This window comes from Symphalangus syndactylus, chromosome 1, assembly GCF_028878055.3.
Source record: "Symphalangus syndactylus isolate Jambi chromosome 1, NHGRI_mSymSyn1-v2.1_pri, whole genome shotgun sequence".
NCBI classification, from domain to species: Eukaryota; Metazoa; Chordata; class Mammalia; order Primates; family Hylobatidae; genus Symphalangus; species Symphalangus syndactylus.
In genome coordinates this window covers 73040233-73061369 of record NC_072423.2, presented here as the reverse complement: position 1 = coordinate 73061369, position 21137 = coordinate 73040233, and the positions used below count along the sequence as shown (strand labels likewise).

The following is a 21137-nucleotide window of genomic DNA, read 5'->3' as shown; positions in this document are numbered from 1 at the left end:
CCATTGGTGCATAAGGTAAAAGGTAACTCAAATGATTTCTTTGTCTGTAAGATGACCCTCTAGATATGTACTGGAATAAAAGTAGCTCTGATCCTGTGGATCCAGCCACCTTGGGGTCTTCATGCTGGTGTTCTGTTAGAGATGGTGATGCATTTGACATCTCAAGTGCCAAATGATTTGATCAGAGGTACTGGTCACTGGACATTTTTAAGGACAATTTCTTATTGCAGCTACCACTAGGCACATGCAGGACCAGTCATGTAAATTGAGGAGCCAGTGCAAAGTGAAAATGTGGGACTCTTTCTTTAAATTATTCAACATTTCAAGACAGTTTCAGCATAGCACTAAACCAAAAGTGATTGTGCAGGTCACATACTCATGAAATGGTCCTCAGCACATGCCCCAGGATAGTGAAACAAAGATGCTGAAGTTTTAAAGCATAAGCAAGTAAAATCTGTACAATCAAGTGCAGAAGTGGCAGAAGAAAGGGGAAGAAATAACTAAGACCTTCAGGGTTTTGTAGAAAAGTTCATGGCCTTTGGAAGTGTTTGGGCTGGTTAGAAAACTGGTGTTTTAAGTATTTAAATAAAGGATATAAATATTGCAAGTGTTATAAACGATATAAGCAAAATTTAATATAGCTGCATTTTAATCCAACAGTGTTGTCGTTATTCAACTTAAGGCTGCATTTGCTTTTTTATTTTTCACCTGTAAAGATTTAGGAGAGAGGTACGGTGACTTCTCAGGACAATGGGAATGATATGAAATTTTAAATATATTGCATATTGTGGTGCTATTGTGTTTTGCCTAAGTGCAATAATAATTTTAATCAGATAGAACATTTAAATTGTTGTCCTTGGAAACAAAAGAGAAAACTGCTTCATGATGAATGAATTAAAGTTCTTTTCTCTGCAACTAAACTTGTATACTAAATGAAAAATCACAGTGTCATTGAATATGAGCATTTAAATGAACCATTGTGAGAGGAGTGGGCGGATACTGATAACACACTGTTTTTCTGCAGAAAATATTTGTGCCTAACTTGTTCATACCATGTGTTTCTCTTATAATCAAAACCTCTGTCTTTTTCAAGGACACCTTGAGCACATTGCTAGGGAAATGGAACTCTTAACAAAACTCTTAACAAAACCCTGCTAAATCCTTTTGCTTAACACCCCCTCTTGTTTTCTGATTAAACTTCTCTTCATCTTCCCACATGAGGGGGGAAAGAAATCAATTGTGTTAAATGCCAGACTCCCAGGAGTTTGGATTTGACTTTTCTCTCACTGTTTGTATGGGGTCTTTATTCCCTCCCTCCCTCCCTCCCTCCCTTCCTTCTCTCTCTTTTTCTCTCTCTCTGTTCTCTTTCTTTCTTTCAATATCTCTCCCTGTCTTTCTTTCTCACCACCCACCACATATTTTCTTGTCCTGTGCTGGAAGGGGCTTTGGTGCTTGCCTGGTGGAATCGCTAGAATATCTTAAAGCTTTTCTTTTACTGACAGCCATCAATGATTACATTGGTTTAGTCCAAAAACCAAGAATTTGCTTTTGAAGGAGGGGGGCTATTCTCCCCTTAGTGTTTCTGCATCAAGCTGAAAGAGCTCTCTGCTTAAAGTAACTCAAGTCGCCTTCCTTAAAAAAATACTCCCAGGTGTTAGAGATCTCTTTGTTAGAGTCATAAAGTAACTACTGGTTATTTTAAATAGTTCTCTTTGGAAATGAGAGTCCCGTTTTACATTAAGCAGGCAAGACTTTGATGTATTTCACATATTTAAGCCTTAGCTTTGATTTTTTAGTATTTAAACATACTGAGAATACTGGTCTTTGAGACACAAAATGAGTTCATTTAGTAGGTTTAAAATAATTTTTAACTTATAACAAATAACTGGAAACAGAATTTCTTTTAGCAGGGTACTCCTGTTACGGGAACATGTTTGGTGGCAGGTTTCCCAGGGGAGAGGATCCGGGAATAAGGAAGCACTTATTGTAGGGTGCTATTGCCACTTGCTGATGGCTCAGAAGTGGAGCTGAGGCCTCTTGGAACTGTGTAGTATTGGGAACGCATGTTCATGTATTCTTAATTTTCAAACACACCTACTTTATGACACATGGCTATATTTGTATTGTTTTCTGGGGAAATAAAAGGTTTGAGTGAAGGCGAATTTTGCCACAGCTTGTAAACAGCCTCCTGAACCTGTTGGGGATGCATTGCTCCAAATCATTTCAGTTTAATCCTTGCCCCATCTCCACCCCTCACACCTTTCCTATGTGTTCACAGCCCTCAGCATTCACAGAGAACATGTCCCTGAAATCATGCTGGAGCATCAAATGCAAGAAATCAGATAATAATTACGTTCAAAGAGGGTGATTTTATTCCCCAGGAGAAATGAAACCTCGCTCCGGCAACAGGGGGTGCATTGAGGACCGGGGCTGGAGGCAGCTGCTGCCAGGCCCACCCCAGGTCACTGGGCCTTTGCCTGAGCTGTTGGCCTGGCTTGAGCCCCTCCCACTCACCTTCACAATCCATGTGGGTGAAAGGTCATGGGCCTCCTGGCTGCCTTGTTCCTGAGGTGCATGGGATCCTGGAAGAGGAGGTAGGGCAAGGAAACTAGCAGAGTCACCTCACCACCAAGTGGAATTCTTCCTCTGCCCTTAACTCCTTGCACCTTCCCTACCAGGGTTTTGTTTTTTGCCCAGGCTGGAGTGCAGTGGCGCGATCTTGGCTCACTACAATGTCCGCCTCCCTGGTTCAAGTGATTCTCCTGCCTCAACCTCCCAAGTAGCTGGGACTACAGGCCCTCCACCATGCCTGGCTAATTTTTTGTATTTTTAGTAGAGATGAGGTTCACCATCATCTCCTGATGGTGGTCTCAAATTCCTGACCTCAAGTGATTCACCTGCCTCGGCCTCCGAAAGTGCTGAGATTACAGGCGTGAGCCACCATCCTGGCCCCTAGCAGGGTTCTTTACCTTTATGGTCCCAATGAATCCCTTTGGCAGAGCTTGTGGACCTGTTCTCAGCATGGTTTTTGTTGCTGTTTTTTTTAGAGACAAAGTCTCACTGTCTCCCAGGCTGGAGTGCAGTGGCGAAATCATAGCTCTGCAACCTCGAGCTCCTAGGCTCAAGCGATCCTCTTGCCTCAGCCTCCCCAGAAGCTGGGATTATAGACCTGAGCCTCCGTGTCCAGCCTCTCGACATATTTTTAAATGCATAAAGAATATATTAGACAGCAGGCACTGTGGCTCACGCCTATAATCTCAGCAGTTTGGGAGGCTGAGATGGAAGGATTGTTTGGGGCCAGGAGTCCGACCAGCCTGGGCAACATTGAGAGACTCTGTCTTTGCCAGAAAAATAAATAAATAAAATCAACCAGGCATGGTGGCATGCACCCTAGCCCCAGGTACTCGGGAGGCTGAGGTGGGAGGATCGCTTGAGCATGGGAGTTCGAGGTGGCAGTAAGCTGTGATTGCACCACTGCACTCCAGCCTGAGCAACAGAATAAAAACCTGTCTCCAAAAAATAAAATAAAAATGATAAAAATAATTTTTTAAAACAAAAAGAGTTGGAAAGAAAGCCAAGTATGTTAAAATTCAGTGTTACCCGTGCATGGCTAGCTCCTTCTCATTTTTTGCATAACCTGTTGAATGTTACCTCCTGAGATGCCTTCCCTTGTCGGCTTACGTGACAATTAAAGGAGAGATTGTGATTTACAAATATGCAGTTAACTTACAGGGGCACAAGTACTCAGTGTTGCAAAGCCAACAGCAGCAAGAGCAATAAGATAAAATGAGAAAAAGGCAGGGAGGAAGGAGGAGAGGAAGGGAGGAAGGGAAGGGGGAACGGGCGAATCGTGCTATGAGGCCGTGCCTTCACGATCCCCTGAGCTGAGCTGAGGTCAGCCTTTCCTTTAGGCCTCTCACCGTGCACATTTTTCTGGGCTAAAAGTGTTTCTTCTATTTCAAGGTACGTGCTTTTCATACCCAGTGGCTCCTAAAGGCCAACCCACTTCTTCTTCTAAAACTTAAGAGAAACAGATTCAAATATATGTTCTATAATCATGAAAGTCTGATTATATTTGAGGAAACTTAGTGACACCCACTGATAATATGAAAATAATAAGAGCAGCTATTTGTTGAGATCTTAATACAGTGTATGAAACCCTTTACCTACATGATCTCATTGATTGCTCACAAAAACGCCTGGGTGCCGTGCTTCTCATCGTTCATATAGAGAGACTGGGAGGTAAAGCCCTTGGCCAAGGCCACATGGATGGCAGCCAGTAGACCTGGAATTCACACTGGGGGCTGCCTGACTTGAAGCCTGTGTTCTTCCTCTTTATCAATGCCATCTTTCCTAGGCACTAGCGATTTCAGAGTTTGGATTCCAACAGAGTTGATATAAAATACATAATTAGAATTAACATTTCCATTTGAAACCTGGACACACAGGTTAGACACTCAATATGCTATATTTAAATAGAATTTACTGTCTTGAAATAATTCCGCATTATGTGGGTTTACTCACATCCTGAGGAGTGGGCCAGGAGAAGGAAGAGCTGTTGCCATGGGCATCGGCTGGAAGCAAAGCCATCCAACAGGATCTTCTGGCTTCCTGAGCCAAGATGGCGTGGAGCATCATCTGTTTCTCTTCCAGCTCATCTTATGGTGGAAGTTGTTCAGGAGCAATTTTCCTGCCAGTGCTCCACCCCTTACTCATCCATTCCTATTCTGGAAGGTAGTGATAAAATCTGATTCTTAAGAATTGGAAGGTTAACCTATGAAGGGATAGATTTAAAGACTTGATGAACTTTAATTTTACCTGCAATACCTCAACCAGGACTTGTTACTGCTACCAAAACTCCCACTCATTATGACATTTTTGTCATCTTTCTGAAGTCATTACAGGACATTTTGTAGACCTTTCTTTTTTTAGATGAAAGGGTCAACTTCAGTCCGATGCACAAAGAAGCAAAGAATAATAATTTTTCTCTCTATTTCTATTTGCTGCTTTTGTCCAGGAAGGTCAAAGGATTACCAAATTATTTCTCTCCACCCTTGCACACACTGAATGGAGAAAAGTTTTTCTCACTTCATTTTCTAAATAGATCATGGTGGGTAAATTTAGCTGGTAGTTTACTAAGGTAAAATTAAGAATCACAGCATCTCAGGAAAAAAGGACTCACAGAGATACTTATTTAATAGCTGAGGAAATCGAGGCTGAGAATTTGACTTGCCCAAAGACACAGAGTCGGCAGCAGGCTGAGTCTAGATTTTAGGTGCTGGGTCCTGTGCGCCTGTGTGGTCCCTGAGGGAGAGGCAGATCTCCTTCCTTCACTTACTCATTCTTCCACTCAACGCATTGTCGGCATTCATGCGAGCCAGACGCTGTCCTAGGGCCGTTTTTGTTTTTATTTTTTGGAAAAGGGTAGTGGGGGAGAAGAACTGGGGAGAGACAGGTCAGTAAATTCATGATCTCTGTATGAATGATAAGCGCAGTGGGGCATGCTGAGCTGAGGTAGAACCGAAGACATTCACCCGAGGTTCAGGAAAGATCTGGACTTGGCTGGAAGGATGAATCGGGCGTGAATGGATCTATGAAAGGTACAAAGGGAAGGAAATTGAAATGGATCTAAAGAGCATGGAGAGGAGTCAATCAAAGATGTTATATCTGTTCCTGTCTGAATACATTCCCTTCTATTTCTGCCTAGAAGATGCCTGATCATTTCTCTTGCTCTGGAATATCTCCTCAAATCTGTTTTCAAATATTGCTGCAGTTTTAATATTACGTTTATCCACATCGGTGAGAAGCTTCTCTTTCCTTCTTGGTTGTGAGAACCCTGCGGTCAGGAAAAGCTCGGTCATTCATCTTAGTGCCCTGGGAGGTGCCTGGCACAGTGCTGCACACCTAAGAGGTGCTTGTTAAAAGTTTATTTATTCATTCTCACCCGCTTTTTCTGACGCCTATGTGTAAATCATAGATATGTTATGGAATAGAAATCCAGCCACCCTCCTAAAATTCGTGTCATTGGAATATCTTAATCTTATTAACCTGGAATAATATGTTATTAGAATATCTTGATATTATTATCCTGGAATATTATTAAATAGTTCCAGGATTTTTCACTAAATCATGCTATTTGTAGTTGTTAGAGGTGCTGTTTTTATTGCTCAGTCAGGTGACTACCAGGTTTCAAAGAAAATGCTGATTAACAGGGTAGCTTCTTTCTAATACCAGACTTCTCTGATCAAATTATAGATGTTCACTTGGGTGAATGGGTTTAAGAGTAAAATAGGCCGGGAGCGGTGGCTCACGCCTATAATCCCAGCACTTTGGGAGGCCAAGGCGGGCGGATCATGAGGTCAGGAGATTGAGACCATCCTGGCTAACATGGCGAAATCCTGTCTCTACTAAAAATACAAAAAATTAGCCGGGCGTGGTGGCAGGCACCTGTAGTCTCAGCTACTCCGGAGGCTGAGGCAGGAGAATGGCGTGAACCTGGGAGGTAGAGCTTGCAGTGAGCAGAGATCACGCCACTGCACTCCAGCCTGGGTGACAGAGCGAGACTCTGCCTCAAAAAAAAAAAAAAAAAGAGTAAAATAAATGGAAAACAAAATGGATTTGAATGTTTTTTAAAAATCACAGATTTCTCAATTTAGATTGAGAAATTTAGAAACTTAAATTCCTACTTTTCCAAATTTCTCCATGGATTGAATAAGTAGCTTTGTTTTTCAAAATAAAAACTCCCAACACCAGAAGCCACCCTGATTATTCAGCCATATAAAATATTCATATTCTCTTGTTTCATTCTGGAAAAAAATGATCTGGAAATATTGCCCCAGATCCTGTAGCTAAGAATTGCAAATCATTTTCTTTTCAGAACATCACGTTGATTTTGAGTATGGATCAAGCAAATACAACATTTTCTAGAACTCAAAAACTTTTTTTTTTTCCAAAATGGAAAAAAAACTCACACTTCTCTTACACACAAATGAATTAAGACTTTGAACGCTTGGCTTCTGAATCATTTGAAAAATGTTGGTGAAGAAGTTGTTGAGTCTCAGGCCTAGCCAACATTTTAGATGCTTTAGTTTTAAGACAGAGAAGATATATTCTGCTGGGAAGAAACCCAAATCCTCTAAAAATGAATTATTAAACTATCTAGAAGTGTCTCTGGTGTGGTGATTATGGTAGTAGCATTGTTGTCTGTCACCTTGGTGGCAATTTTTCACCTAATGTTTATAAGGGAATCTTCCAGTAGGTTAACACGGTCCTGAAATGCACTTCAAAAGGCCAAGTGTACAGAAAGGGTTTAAAAACAATAACTACTAGTAAATGAGAAGGAATTTATTTCATGCTCGATGGAGTTTGGCTTTATAAATTTTTTAGCTACTGGTTAAATCCACAATAGAGGAATGATTCCATTGTGTGTCCTGAGTGGAAGAAAAAAAGTAAAAATTAGTATCACAGTAACAGTAACTAAAGTGAATAACATTTCTCAACAAAAAACATGCAGACTAATTTATTAAGTCCTTGATGAAGTAGTGGGAAAACTGTGTCACGCCACATAGCTACAGTCCTCGTTCTATCCTTGATTTTTATGTGTAAAACCAAACATAGCTTCTTGGTACTGTCCTGATCCTAATGCTCCTTCTCACTCTCTGACTTCCTGTCTCACCTCCTGCTCAGTGGTCATGTGGTTCCCCTTTATTGAACTATTTCAGTAGTCTGCAATGAGTCAGCAACCTTAGGGACTTAAAAAAAAAAACTCTCTTTACCAGCCTCTGCAAAAAGAGCGAAACCCCATCTAAAAAAAAAAAAAATTCTGTTTAAAACATGCTTGCTCTAGTACACATTTCTAATCCCATCCCCCAACCCCCGCTTTTTTTTTTGAGACAGAGTCTCCCTCTGTTGCATGATCTCGGCTCACTGCAACCTCCACTTCTCAACTTTAAGTGATTCTCCTGCCTCAGCCTCCCGAGTAGCTGGATTACAGGTGTGCGCCACCATGCCCCACTAATTTTTTTGTATTTTTAATAGAGATGGAGTTTCACCATGGTGGCCAGGCTGGTCTCGAACTCCTGACCTCAAGTGATCCGCCTGCCTCAGCCTCCCAAAGTGCTGGGATTACAGGCGTGAGCCACCGCGCCCGGCCCCAACCTTGTTTCGTCTTCTGTCATCTTCAAACAGATGTGGTTCTTTGCAACAAAAGGATAGTGATTAACTATGAAAAGGGAGTAAGTATAATTTTTTTTTTTTTTTTTTTTTTTTTTTTGAGACGGAGTCTTGCTCTGTCGCCCAGGCTGGAGTGCAGTGGCGCAATCTCGGCTCACTGCAAGCTCCGCCTCCCGGGTTCACGCCATTCTCCTGCCTCAGCCTCTCCGTGTAGCTGGGACTACAGGCGCCCGCCACCACGCCCGGCTAATTTTTTGTATTTTTAGTAGAGACAGGGTTTCACCGTGGTCTCGATCTCCTGACCTTGTGATCCGCCCGCCTCGGCCTCCCAAAGTGCTGGGATTACAAGCGTGAGCCACCGCGCCCGGCTTTTTTTTTTTTTTTGAGACGGAGTCTCGCTCTTTCACCCAGGCTGGAGTGCGGTGGCGCGATCTCGGCTCACTGCAGGCTCCGCCCCCCGGGGTTCACGCCATTCTCCTGCCTCAGCCTCCTGCGTAGCTGGGACTACAGGCGCCCGCCCCCTCGCCCGGCTGATTTTTTTTGTATTTTTAGTAGAGACAGGGTTTCACCGTGTTAGCCAGGATGGTCTCGATCTCCTGACCTCGTGATCCGCCCGCCTCGGCCTCCCAAAGTGCTGGGATTACAGGCGTGAGCCACCGCGCCCGGCCGGGAGTAAGTATAATATCTAAGACATCATTTTTAGTGAATATTTTTTTCCAAATACTAGCTTATCTGAGAAGGAAGATTTAGTTTTAGTGAAAGACAACCCAAATATTTTTATGAAGTTAATTATTTGAAGGTTTTGCTTGTATAGGCATGCTAATGAAGCATATTTCTTCTAAATACACTTTCAATAAAAAAGCAATCTTTCTTTTTATTAAAAGTATATTTAGGACCAGGCGCGGTGGCTCAAGCCTGTAATCCCAGCACTTTGGGAGGCCGAGGCGGGTGGATCACTTGAGGTCAAGAGTTTGAGACTAGCCTGACCAACATGGTGAAACTCCATCTCTACTAAAAATACAGAAATTAGCTGGGCGTGATGGTGCGCATGTGTAATCCCAGCTACTCAGGAGGCTGAGGCAGGAGAATTGCTTGAACCCGGGAGGTGGAGGTTGCAGTGAGCCAAGATCGTGTCACTGCACTCCAGCCTGGGCGACAGAGTGAGACTCTGTCTCAAAAAATATATATATATATATATATTTAGAACAGCCAGATAAGAAACCTGTCTAGTGCAAAGAACTACCTGCTGATTACTATAACTGAGATATTATTCTTCAAAAACTGTTAAGTTTATGTTCATGAGGTTTGAGCTGCTTTTTCTCAGTGGCTCAGGGCAGACTCCGGCATACATAGCGTGTGGTGCTCCCATGACTCCCTGGCCCCCTCCCCTCCTCAATAACACAAGACCCTGCAGTTACTCAGATTGGGAGGTAGTGGGGAGTTCTTTTGATGTCCTGCAACTGGTGGGGGTGAATAAGGAGCAAGTGGGAACATTCGTTAACTGGTGAAGTATTTGTTGTTAATAGAGAAGTACATTGTGAAGTCAGTTCTTGTAACCTTGATTTCTTTTTCCTGCTTGACTAGTCAGTGTGAAGGGAATGGATAGAGTTGATTGTACTGTAAATCTAAATGCATGTATGTAATACAGAACCAAAAAATGTCATTTTAGCTGTTTGGACAAAACGCTATAGTTTAAAAGCATATTTTATTTAAAATGATTAGCTGATAAGAGAAATTTGAATCAAATACTAGAATATTGTGGTCATAAAGGATGGAGGAAATTGTTTATCTAAATACCAAATAGAATAAATGTCAGCCCCTGCTACAGGTGATACCACACATAAGAATGTATGTGTTACTGTAGGAGGTACATTATTACATAAAATATAACTGTCTGACTACTGGTTGATGAAAATAATAAATTGGGGAGCTGCATGATTAAATATAATGACTCATCTGGTTCCTCATAAAGCATTTTTTTCTTATTTTGTATTAAAAATAAGAAGTCCCTTTACAGGGATATGATAAAAATAAGCATCTTTAAGTTAAAAATGAAAATAAATATATTAAACATAGTATATGATGTAAGTCCATGTTATGTTTCAAAATTAAAAATAATGCTTTAGAGTACAAATATTAAATAACTATTTTATCTTGAGAGGGTAAGGACTTATTGACAGAATGGGATCCTTCTATTTGAGTAGAATTACTAATAGGTAGTCCTGTTTTATGTAAAAAGTTTTTGAAAGACTACCTAATGTATTTTTTTAATAGATGGGTGGTAAGTTTTTTAGTGTAGCAAGTGTTAGAAAAAGAACCATTTTTGTTTTATAATTTAAAATTTAAAATATTTATAATGGAAAAGATCACCGAACGTATTAGGCAGTGCCTAAAAAATAACACTGGAAGCCATGAATTCCTTCTGTGTTACTAAAATTACACTGTGCTATTTTAAATTTCACTGAAAAATAAACATTGCAGTAATGGTATTTCTTTTTTTTTTTTTTTTTTTTTTTGAGACGGAGTCTCGCTCTGTCGCCCAGGCTGGAGTGCAGTGGCGCAATCTCGGCTCACTGCAAGCTCTGCCTCCCGGGTTCACGCCATTCTCCTGCCTCAGCCTCTCCGAGTAGCTGGGACTACAGGCGCCTGCCACCACGCCCGGCTAATTTTTTGTATTTTTTAGTAGAGACGGGGTTTCACAGTGGTCTCGATCTCCTGACCTCGTGATCTGCCCGCCTCGGCCTCCCAAAGTGCTGGGATTACAAGCGTGAGCCACCGCACCCAGCCTGCAGTAATGGTATTTCTATATGGTTTTTACAAAGAAAAGATTATATTCTGTGATCTTTTAAGATCCAGTTGTAGTACGTTAGAGAAACGCCACTAAGCTGAGACCCTTGTAGTACGCTCTCAGCTCAGTGTCCATGCCTGGAGAATGTCTCTTCAACATCGTGTACACCATCATTTCTAGATCTTTACAGAATCTTCACTGCTGCTATCCCCTTTTACCAAGATAAAGTTAAATCTCCAAAGAACCGAATAGAAGTACTTTTCTCACAGTCACCAGGAAATTGTTTCCTGAATAGTTTGGACCTGGTACTGATCTTGGCTGCTTAAAGATAAAATCAGCTGAGACAAAGGAACTGTACAAAGGCAAAGATCAATGATGACTTGAAAAGCATTTTGAAAACTGGATCTTTGTGTTCTAAAATTTTATTCACCAAAGAAAACAGGAGTAAAGAAAGAGAAGAGAAAGACAAAAAAAATCCTAGATAATTATAGAAAAGACCTTGTAAATACTACCAGAGGCAACTGGACCAAAGCGAGGAGAGAATAAATGCCCATCTTTCAAGGGAAAGGCGTTTGAATTGCATTGATAAATATATGCATTGGATCATTTGAAACTTCCCTTAAAGCCTGTTTCACAACATTTTATTGTAAACATTTTCAGTCAGAAAAGTGGAGAGAATTGTACAGTGAACACCCATACCCTCGCCTTGATTTATTTTCCTTTTTTCTTTTTTTTTTTTTTTTTTGATACTGAGTCTCGCTCTATTGCCCAGGCTGGAGCGCAGTTGCACGATCGCCACAGCGGCTGAACGAATTTACACTCCCACCAACAGTATATATAAGCATTCCCTTTTCTCCACAGCTTCTCCAGTATCTGTTGTTTTTTGACTTTTTAATAATAGACATTCTAGGCCGGGCGCGGTGGCTCACGCTTGTAATCCCAGCACTCTGGGAGGCCGAGGCGGGCGGATCCCGAGGTCAGGAGATCGAGACCACGGTGAAACCCCCTCTCTACTAAAAAAAAAAAATAAAAAAACAAAAAATAATAATAATAATAGACATTCTGACTTGTGTGAGATGGCATATCATTGGAAGCCGGCTTACTTTGTGATGCATTTCGAAGTGAGTTGGAGACATAAGTACCCTTTACTCCTAAACATTTCCGCATGTACATTGGTATTTGTTTATGATTCTTTTATTTTTTTTTTTTTGAGGTAGAATGTACACATACTAAGATATACAGATCTACCCAAATCTTAGGTGTACTCATTCTGTGATTTTTCACAATTGCATCTGCCTGTGAAACCCAAAACTTTATTGAGATATGAACATATTACCCTAGAAAGTTCCTCTGTCCTTTCATAGTCAATCCCCACCCCCTGCAACAATGTTTTGACTTTTCTCCGTAGATGAGTTTTGCTTCTCCCAGAATTTCACATAGATGAAACCATGCTGTGTATCCTGTGTTTGTGTAAGGATTCCTTCATTCAGCACATAGACTTTCAATCTCCTTTTGATGCACCTACCAAATGGGATGGGGTAAGCTCATTGTTTGGATTTCAAGTGGCTCAGCTGATTTGGTAAATTTTCACTTTCAGGCCTGTTTCCTGCCATTCTCAATCTTGCCAGCAATGCTCACATCAGCACCAATGCCACCTGTGGCGAGAAGGGGCCGGAGATGTTTTGCAAACTTGTGGAGCATGTGCCGGGTCGGCCCGTCCGAAACCCACAGTGTCGGATCTGTGATGGCAACAGCGCAAACCCCAGAGGCAAGTGTCGCGCCTTTATTTCTGAAATTCCCATGGGAATGTACACTTTGTGAAATGAGGACTGAGACTTCTATTAGGAAGCCATAAACATTGTGTTCACCTTCACTGCTCTTTGTTTCCACTAGCATTATGGTTTAGAACTTAAGAAATTTAAAACATTCCTCAGCCAAGAGGAATTCATGTTTTTTATTTTCTTTTAACAGAACGCCATCCAATATCACATGCCATAGATGGCACCAATAACTGGTGGCAAAGTCCCAGCATTCAGAATGGGAGAGAGTATCACTGGGTCACAATCACTCTGGACTTAAGACAGGTAGGTGAGGCCAGAACCATGGAAGAGTGTGTACGGGCTGCTGAACTGTGGTCTTCTGATGACTTTTGGGAAAGTCTGGCTTCTTTCTGAACACATTTACATTCTAGTCTCACTATTTCCACTAGGTGAAGGCAAGTGGTATACAGAAGGAGTCCCTGGTGCCATTTCTTGTCACTTTTATCATTCCCAGGTATCTTTGGGGAGACGGGCGAAACTGCTTCCATATGGTTGATGTTCTTTGAAGCTGTGTCAACAGGGCACACTCATCCATCCAGGATAACATGTCAGGCTGTTTGCTGGCTGTCGATAGATGCATGGGGAGGGAGAGGGGGATAACACATGTATTTCCTAACTTTTAGCTTACTGTCTTGCTAATTTCATTGCGCAAGTTATTGTATAAGGATTATATAAGGCTAGAAGAAAAAAAAAAAAGCAAGACAATGTTAAACCTCTTGACTGTGTCTCCCCTGCCAGATGCAGTCTCTCTAGGCCAGGTAAGTTGGAGTTGCCCAATACTAACTTAAGCAGCGCCTTCAGCATGAGTGGGGAAAGGGAAGGTATGATTGGCTCCAGCCACACCTGCATCTTCTTACCTTGCTTCAAGGCCACATAGGAGGATGGAGAGAAATATGGGGTGAGGCCCAGTTGTCCTGATGTTCCTGGGAAAGGAAAGTAAAAGAAAAGGAGTCTGAGCGGAAGGAATGAAAAAGAGAGATGGCAGGTGTTTTGGAGCTGTTGTCCTGGTTCTGTTTTGAGCTTTTCAGAAAAGCCATCGCATTAATTCTTATTTATTTCCATTCAGTTTCTCTTGTGTTAGAACCCCTAAATTTCATGTAAAATATGAGGTTGGTTAAAAGAGACAAGTAATTGTAATGTGCATTGTAGGATTTAAATAGGAATTAGAGAGATTTAATGACCATCAGAATTCTTTGAATAAGTGATAGTTTTAACATGTGCAGGATTTATTTTTTATTTTTTATTTTTTGAGACAAAGTCTCACTCTGTCACCAAGCTGGAGTGCAGTGGCGCGATCTTGGCACCCTGCAACTTCTGCCTCCCGGGTTCAAGCGATTCTCCCGCCTCAGCCTCCCGATTAGCTGGGACTACAGGCTCCTGTTGCCATGCCCGGTTAATTTTTTTGTGTTTTTAGTAGACGGGGTTTCACCATGTTGGCCAGGATGGTCTCATCTCTTGACCTCATGATCCGCCCGCCTCGGCCTCCCAAAGTGCTGGGATTACAGGGGTGAGCCACCAGGCCTGGCCAAATGTGCAGGATTTTAAGAAGACAAGGTGATACTTCATGTATTGATGTACAAGGAACTTGTGTTCTGTAATAATTACAGCAAATAAGGTAGCAAGATGTGCAGCTCAGGAGACATTTTCCAAGTTCAGTTTCACAGTATTATGAAAGTAAAATAACACTTTTAATAGCTTTCAGGTGTAAGACATGAATTAATGTGACACTCCTTAATATTTTCAAATCCCTTTAAAAAGAGAAAAGAGCCAGGCACGGTGGCTCACGCCTGTAATCCCAGCACTTTGGGAGGCCAAGGTGGGCGGATCACGAGGTCAGGAGATCGAGACCATCCTAGCTAACGTGGTGAAACCCCGTCTCTACCAAAAATACAAAAAAATAGCTGGGCATGGTGGCAGGTGCCTGTAGTCCCAGCTACTCGGGAGGCTGAGGCAGGAGAATGGCGTGAACCCAGGAGGCAGAGCTTGCAGTGAGCCGAGATTGCGCCACTGCACTCCAGCCTGGACGACAGAGCGAGACTCTGTTTCAGAAATAAATAAATAAATAAAAAATAAAAATAAAAATAAAATAAAAAGAGATAACAGCTTCTTTGTTCTTTTTTTTTTTTGAGATGGAGTTTCACTCTTCCTACCCAGGCTGGAGTGCAGTGGCTCGAGCTTGGCTCACTGCAACCTCCGCCTCCCGGGTTCAAGCGATTCTCCTGCCTCAGCTTCCTGAGTAGCTGGGACTACAGGCGTGTGGTCTCGAACTTCTGATCTCAGGTGATCCACCAGCCTCGGCTTCCCAAAGTGCTGGGATTAGAGGCATGAGCACCACGCCCAGCCAAGAGCTTCTTTTTCACCCTGGCCTTTGTGTTTATCTCAGTGGTAAGAATGGTTCTCTGGAAGATTTTGGTTTTTCCCATCACCTTTCTAACATATTTTCCTTTTTCTAAAGGAAAAAGTAAAACCGTGTTCATTATGAAGAATGTGGTATTATATGAGTTTGGCCAAATTAAGACCTGGACATTTTACATATAGATTTCAAACCTCTGTAAGTCTATCCTTTGTCTTGAAATTTGTCATGCTTGACTTCATCCTGAAGGGATGGACTAAGTCTGAGGAATTCCAGAAGGCAGTCTCCATTTTAGATGTTTAAGGCATTTTTAAAAAAATAAACATAGACGGTCAGGCGTGGTGGCTCACGCCTGTAATCCCAGCACTTTGGGAGGCTGAGGTGGGCAGATCACGAGGTCAGGAGATCGAGACCATCCTGGCTAACACAGTGAAATCCTGTCTCTACTAAAAAAATTACAAAAAAATTAGCCAGGCGTGGTGGCGGGTGCCTGTAGTCCCAGCTACTCGGGAAGCAGAGGCAGGAGAATGGCGTGAACCCCAGAGGTGGAGCTTGCAGTGAGCCGAGATTGCACCACTGCACTCCAGCCTGGGTGACAGAGCGAGACTCTGTCTCAAGAAAAAAAAAAAAAAAACAAAAAAACCCATAGACATATAGTTATAGACTGCTTTAGGTAATTTTTAGTGTTTTAGGGTATGCCTTAAAAAGAAGATCACTTAAAATAATTAGTATTCATAAATTTCTTTACCATTTACACAGTATAAAAATTCTGCTGTGCTTTTTTTTTTAAACAAAGCACATTATGCTTATATCTGATCAAGCCTTTCTTAGATTTATTTATTTATTGAGCCTTTTTATTACAAACACTTTTGAATATGTACAAAGCATATTACAGTGAATACACATATACCCACCCTTGAGATTTGGGGATTTTAAAACACTGGACCATGTTCGTTTTAGTGAACTGCAGTCATCACAACATCTTACCAATCCTTCAGTTTGTGTCTTCAAAAAATAAAGACGTTTGTTCTGATTAGATACCATGCCATTTCAGCCTCCTTGGGCAAAATTAACAGTAATTTCTTAATAACTCTTTTCCCATCCACATTCAGTTTTCCCAATTTATCCACTAGTATCTTTTACTGCCTTTTTTTTTTTTTAACCAGGATCCAGTAAGGACCACTTGTTGCATTGGATTGCTGTGCTTCTTAAATCTCTTCTCATCTGAATTGTCCTTCACTTAAAAAAAAATGCTATTGAATATATGAATAGACTAGACCAGTTGTCCTGTAGAATATGCCACATCTGGATTTGTCAGATTATTTCTTCATGGTTTTATTTAACATATTCTTCTGTGCTCTCTATTTCCTATACACCAAATTCCACTCTAGAGACCTGATTAGATTCCACTTAAGTATTTTTCACAAGAACACATCACCAGCCATCCTCTTGCCTCACAGCAGGAGGCACCCAGGGCTGGTTGTCCCACTAGTAGTGATGCTAAATTTGAATTCTGTCTGGATGTTAAAAGTCAGGTTTCTTCCTTGTAAAGTTACCTACTTTTTTCTCTCCCATATCCCCGCTGTTTCTTAGATCTCACTGACATTACATTCAGATCTACAGCGTGGCTACACCTTCTGATGACTTTTTTTTACCTTGCCAAAATCTGCATGTTTCCTTAGCCATTAGCGAACTACCAGTTGTTTTCTAGACTATATACTCCATGAGGGTTGGGACCACAGCTGTCTTCTCCTACTTTTCTTTCTCTTCCCTTTCCTTTCCTGGTTAGTATTTATAGAGAGATGTCTTATTCACTTCTGCATACCCGGACATTGGCACAGTTCAGGCACTGAGTCAATAATTGCATTATGGATCAGTACTTTTTTTTTTTTTTTTTGAAATGGAGCCTCACTCTGTCGCCCAGGCTGGAGTGCATTGGCGTGATCTCGGCTCACTGCAACCTCTGCCTCCCAGGTTCGAGTGATTCTCCCACACCAGCCTCCCAAGTAGTTGGGACTACAGCCACTGTACCCAGCTATTTTTGTATTTTTAGTAGAGATGTGGTTTCATCATGTTGCCCAGGCTGGCCTTGAACTCCTGACCTCAAGTGATCTGCCTGCCTCGGCCTCCCAAAGTGCTGGAATTACAGGCATAAGCCACTGCGCCCAGCCTAGTGCTTTCTTTCTTTTTTTATTTTTATTTTTTGAGACGGAGTTTTGCTCTTGTTGCCCAGGCTGGAGGGCAGTGGCGTGATCTTGGCTCACTGCAACCTCCACCTCCCGGGGTTCAAGCGATTCTCCTGCCTCAGCCTTCTGAGTAGCTGGGATTACAGGCATGCACCACCATGCCTGGCTAATTTTGTATTTTTAGTAGAGACAGGGTTTCTCCATGTTGGTCAGGCTGGCCTCGAACTCCCAACCTCAGGTGATCCACCCACCTTGGCCTCCCAAAGTGCTGGGATCACAGGTGTGAGCCACCGCGCCTGGCCTTGTGCTTTTATTTATTTATTTTTTAACTTCCCCCCTCTTCTTTTCTTGTTCACAGCCTGAATAGAAAAGGACAAGGAACAAACCTTTTGACTGCTTTGTTTCAGTACTATAAAATGTAAAATCTAAAGTATAAATTTCTAAAGTAAAATTACAGGTAGACCTTAGTCTTATCAAGAGTTGTAAAACTTAATATTATAAATGTGTTTGTGTAACTTGGTAAATATCAGCTCTTGAGGTTTTATGACCAAATTAGCTGCATTCTGTATTGGCAAATGCTAACATTGATCCTGTTCCTGATTCTCTAATTGATGACAGCTGTCAGAATTACAGCATTTTTTTTTTAGCCTCTATATATTAGGTTTGGTTATCTGCAAGATAAACTAAAGAAAAGCTTAAAAAGTAGTCTTATCAGAAGTCCATAAATGTTGTATGGTTTGCAATAAGGTTTAACTACTGAGTGTTTATTTTAGTAACTTATTACAAGAGGAATAATGAGATTTACTTCTTTGCTTTTTAAAAATAATGTCCACTATTCATTTCTTTCATTGATTCACAATATTTTAGAAGATACACTGTCAGATACCTAGCAGTATCTCACTTTTAAAAAATTCATAGAAATTTCATGTGTGTGGTATTTTTAAGAAAAGTAAAGCATAATAATCATCAACTTTAACAAATACAAAATTAACATATATGTTGTGGTCTCCATTAATAAAATGCTGCTCACCATCAAGTGGTTTAGGATTTCATATATCAGTATACCACTGAACAGTGATCTTTTTTGACAACTTAAAATTTATAAGAAATTATTCGGAAAGAGCATGCACGTTTCATGAATCTTGCATTTATAATTGCCCAAAATCCTATAGGTTCCACGAATTATATGAAAATTTATTCCCTATGGTAGCATTTCTCAGTAGAAGAACACAAAGATTTCCTGTTTGAGAAACACTATTTTAAAAGTTAATACACTGTTGAGATGAAAAGATGTTCAACATCATTATTGAATAGGGAAGTGAAAATCAAACCACAATAAGATACCCCTTCACACCCATTAGGATTGCTATATTGAAAGAATTGGAAAATAATGTGTTGGTGAGGATGTGAAGAAACTGGAACCCTGTGCACTGTGGGTGGAAATGTAAAATGGCACAGTGTTACGAAAAACAGTATGGTTGTTCTGGCCGGGCGCGGTGGCTCATGCCTGTAATCCCAGCACTTCGGGAGGCCAAGGAGGTCGGATCACGAGGTCAGGAGATCGAGATCGTCTTGGTCAACATGGTGAAACCCCGTCTCTACTAAAATACAAAAAATTAGCGGGGCGTGGTGGCCAATGCCTATAATCCCAGCTACTTGGGAGGCTGAGGCAGGGGAATAGCTTGAACCCGGGAGGTGGAGGTTGCAGTGAGCTGAGATCATGCCACTGCACTCCAGCCTGGCGACAGAGCAAGACTCCTTCTCAAAAAAAAAAAAAAAAACAAAAAAACACACACACACACAACCAGTATGGTTGTTCCTCAGAAATAAACATAGAATTACAGCAATTCCACTCCTAGGGAATGCCGTGAAGAATTAAAAGTAGGAACTCAAACAGATGCCAGTGTTCAGAGCAGCATTATTCACAGTAGCCAGGAGGTGGAAGCAACCCAGATGTCCATCAACCATTAACAGGTGAATGGATAGTCAAAACATGGTATGTGCATACAGTAGAATCTTAGCCTTAAAAAGGAATGAAATTTTGACACATACCACAGCATGTATGTACCCTGGAAACATTACGCTAAGTGAAATAAGCCACACACAAAAGAAGAAATATATGAATCAATTTGGATGAAGTACCTGGAGTAGTCCGTTCGTAGAGACAGAAAGTGGAGTGGGGTGGTTGCCAGGGGCTGGGAGGAGAGAGAATGGGGAGTTGTTGTTTAATGGGTGCAGAGTTTAGGTTCGGAAGTTCTGGAGATAGATGGTAGTGATGATTGCACAATAGTGTGAATATACTTGATGCCACTGAATTCTACACTTAAACATGGCTACAGCCATGGTTTTTATGTTATGTATATTTTTCTACAACTTAAAAAAGTTAATACACTGTGAAATATTTGGTGTATTATGTCAGCCAGGGTCAGTCAGGAAAATGCAAGCCACACCAGTCATTTAAAGGCACAAATTTAGTGTGAGGAATTGGTTTGACAGTGTGGGAGAGCTGGGAGAGGGAGCAGGAACGTAACTTGGGGATAGTAATGGTGGAGGAGGCAGCAGCGCAGGAGGGTGTGGTTATAGCACCTAGAGCCTGGGAAGAGAGTCTCCTATCTTTCAGAATGCTCTTCTGGGGGTCCTGGAAAGCTGGAGGCTGGAGTCAGCTGCTACAGCCAAGGCAGAGGGCCACTGCTGGGCAAGGCTGATAGGACCCGAAAGTAGACCGGGGAGAAGTTCTGCCTTCCTCCAGCCCTCCAGCCTGCCACTAGTGTCGCTCTCAGGGAGCATCGGTTTGCAGCGTCCCAACCTCAGCATCCAAAGCTGGGCTGGCAGGTGCTTAGCAACCAGCACAAACAGTTCTTCTCAGTAGGTGGTCACTTGCAGCAGGATACCAACAGAAACACTGAGACAGAGCAGCCCTCGACATCCTGGGGCAGGATTTTGTTATTATGCTGGTCAGCCACATCCTAAATATGCTCATATTAAGTTTTTTAGATTAACTTCGGAATGAAAATGCAAATTTTAGAATTCTGGAGAAATCATGAACTGCTGCTGTCTAATACATTACAGACTAGGTGTCTTGGTTCTCAGTTGAGAGACTGCATCAGGGCACCAGCTTGGTCCTGGGACCTTCAGGACAGGGATGGAGGAAATACAGAAGCAGTTCCATTTATGTATTAACTATTGGGTTTTGGTGGCGTGATGTGGTGGAGATGCATGAAGTGTGGTAGGGTGATATATGCAAAGTGAAATGTGATAGCATGAAGGATGTAGAGTACCTAACAAACTCCTCACATTTAATAAACATGAGTTTTCTTTCCCTCTGTCATATTTCTAACACACAAATTGCTTTAGGTTCCCAAAGATCTTCAGATATCACCAAGGGAAATGTTAAACAAGGCCTTAATAGAATCTAATTACAGTTAGCTAACAGAATTAAGGAGTGCAGTTATGCAGATTTTGAGAAATTCGTAAGTCAATAATTACTCTGTTTTTTCTAATTAGGAAATTAAAATGGAATCATCATAGAAAAATGGAAGATACAGATAAGTGTAAACAGGCAGAAACACATCATCTCTTCACCTATAACAATCGCTAATTGATATCTTGGGATATTTACTTTGTCATTTGCCTACAATTCTATGCATTTAATAATGCTACGACAATACTATCATGTATTACATACTTACTGCGCCAGACATTGTGCTATACACTTGATCAGGATTATGTCATTGAATTCTCATAATCGCCTGAGAGTTGGCTCCTGTTATTATCCCCTTTTGACAGATGATGAAACTGAGACTTAGAGAGTTTAAGAG

General features: G+C 41.5%; 1 protein-coding gene and 1 long non-coding RNA gene across 3 annotated transcripts in view; one reads left to right on the top strand and one right to left on the bottom strand.

Annotated features, from left to right (window-relative positions):
- Nucleotides 1-21137, top strand: part of LAMA1 (laminin subunit alpha 1) — a 170432-nt gene that overhangs the window by 24450 nt on the left and 124845 nt on the right. For both annotated transcript variants that reach the window (XM_055237979.2, XM_055237969.2), the window contains exons 2-3: nt 12558-12728; nt 12932-13044. In XM_055237979.2, the coding sequence (XP_055093954.2) occupies nt 12558-12728; nt 12932-13044 (284 nt within the window). The remainder of the gene's footprint in view (nt 1-12557; nt 12729-12931; nt 13045-21137) is intronic.
- On the bottom strand, nt 12894-19524 carry LOC129460324 (uncharacterized). The gene is made up of 3 exons (XR_008650203.2): nt 19462-19524; nt 13638-13703; nt 12894-13344 (listed from the first exon to the last, which is right to left on the bottom strand). It is a non-coding gene; the product is annotated as an uncharacterized lncRNA (long non-coding RNA).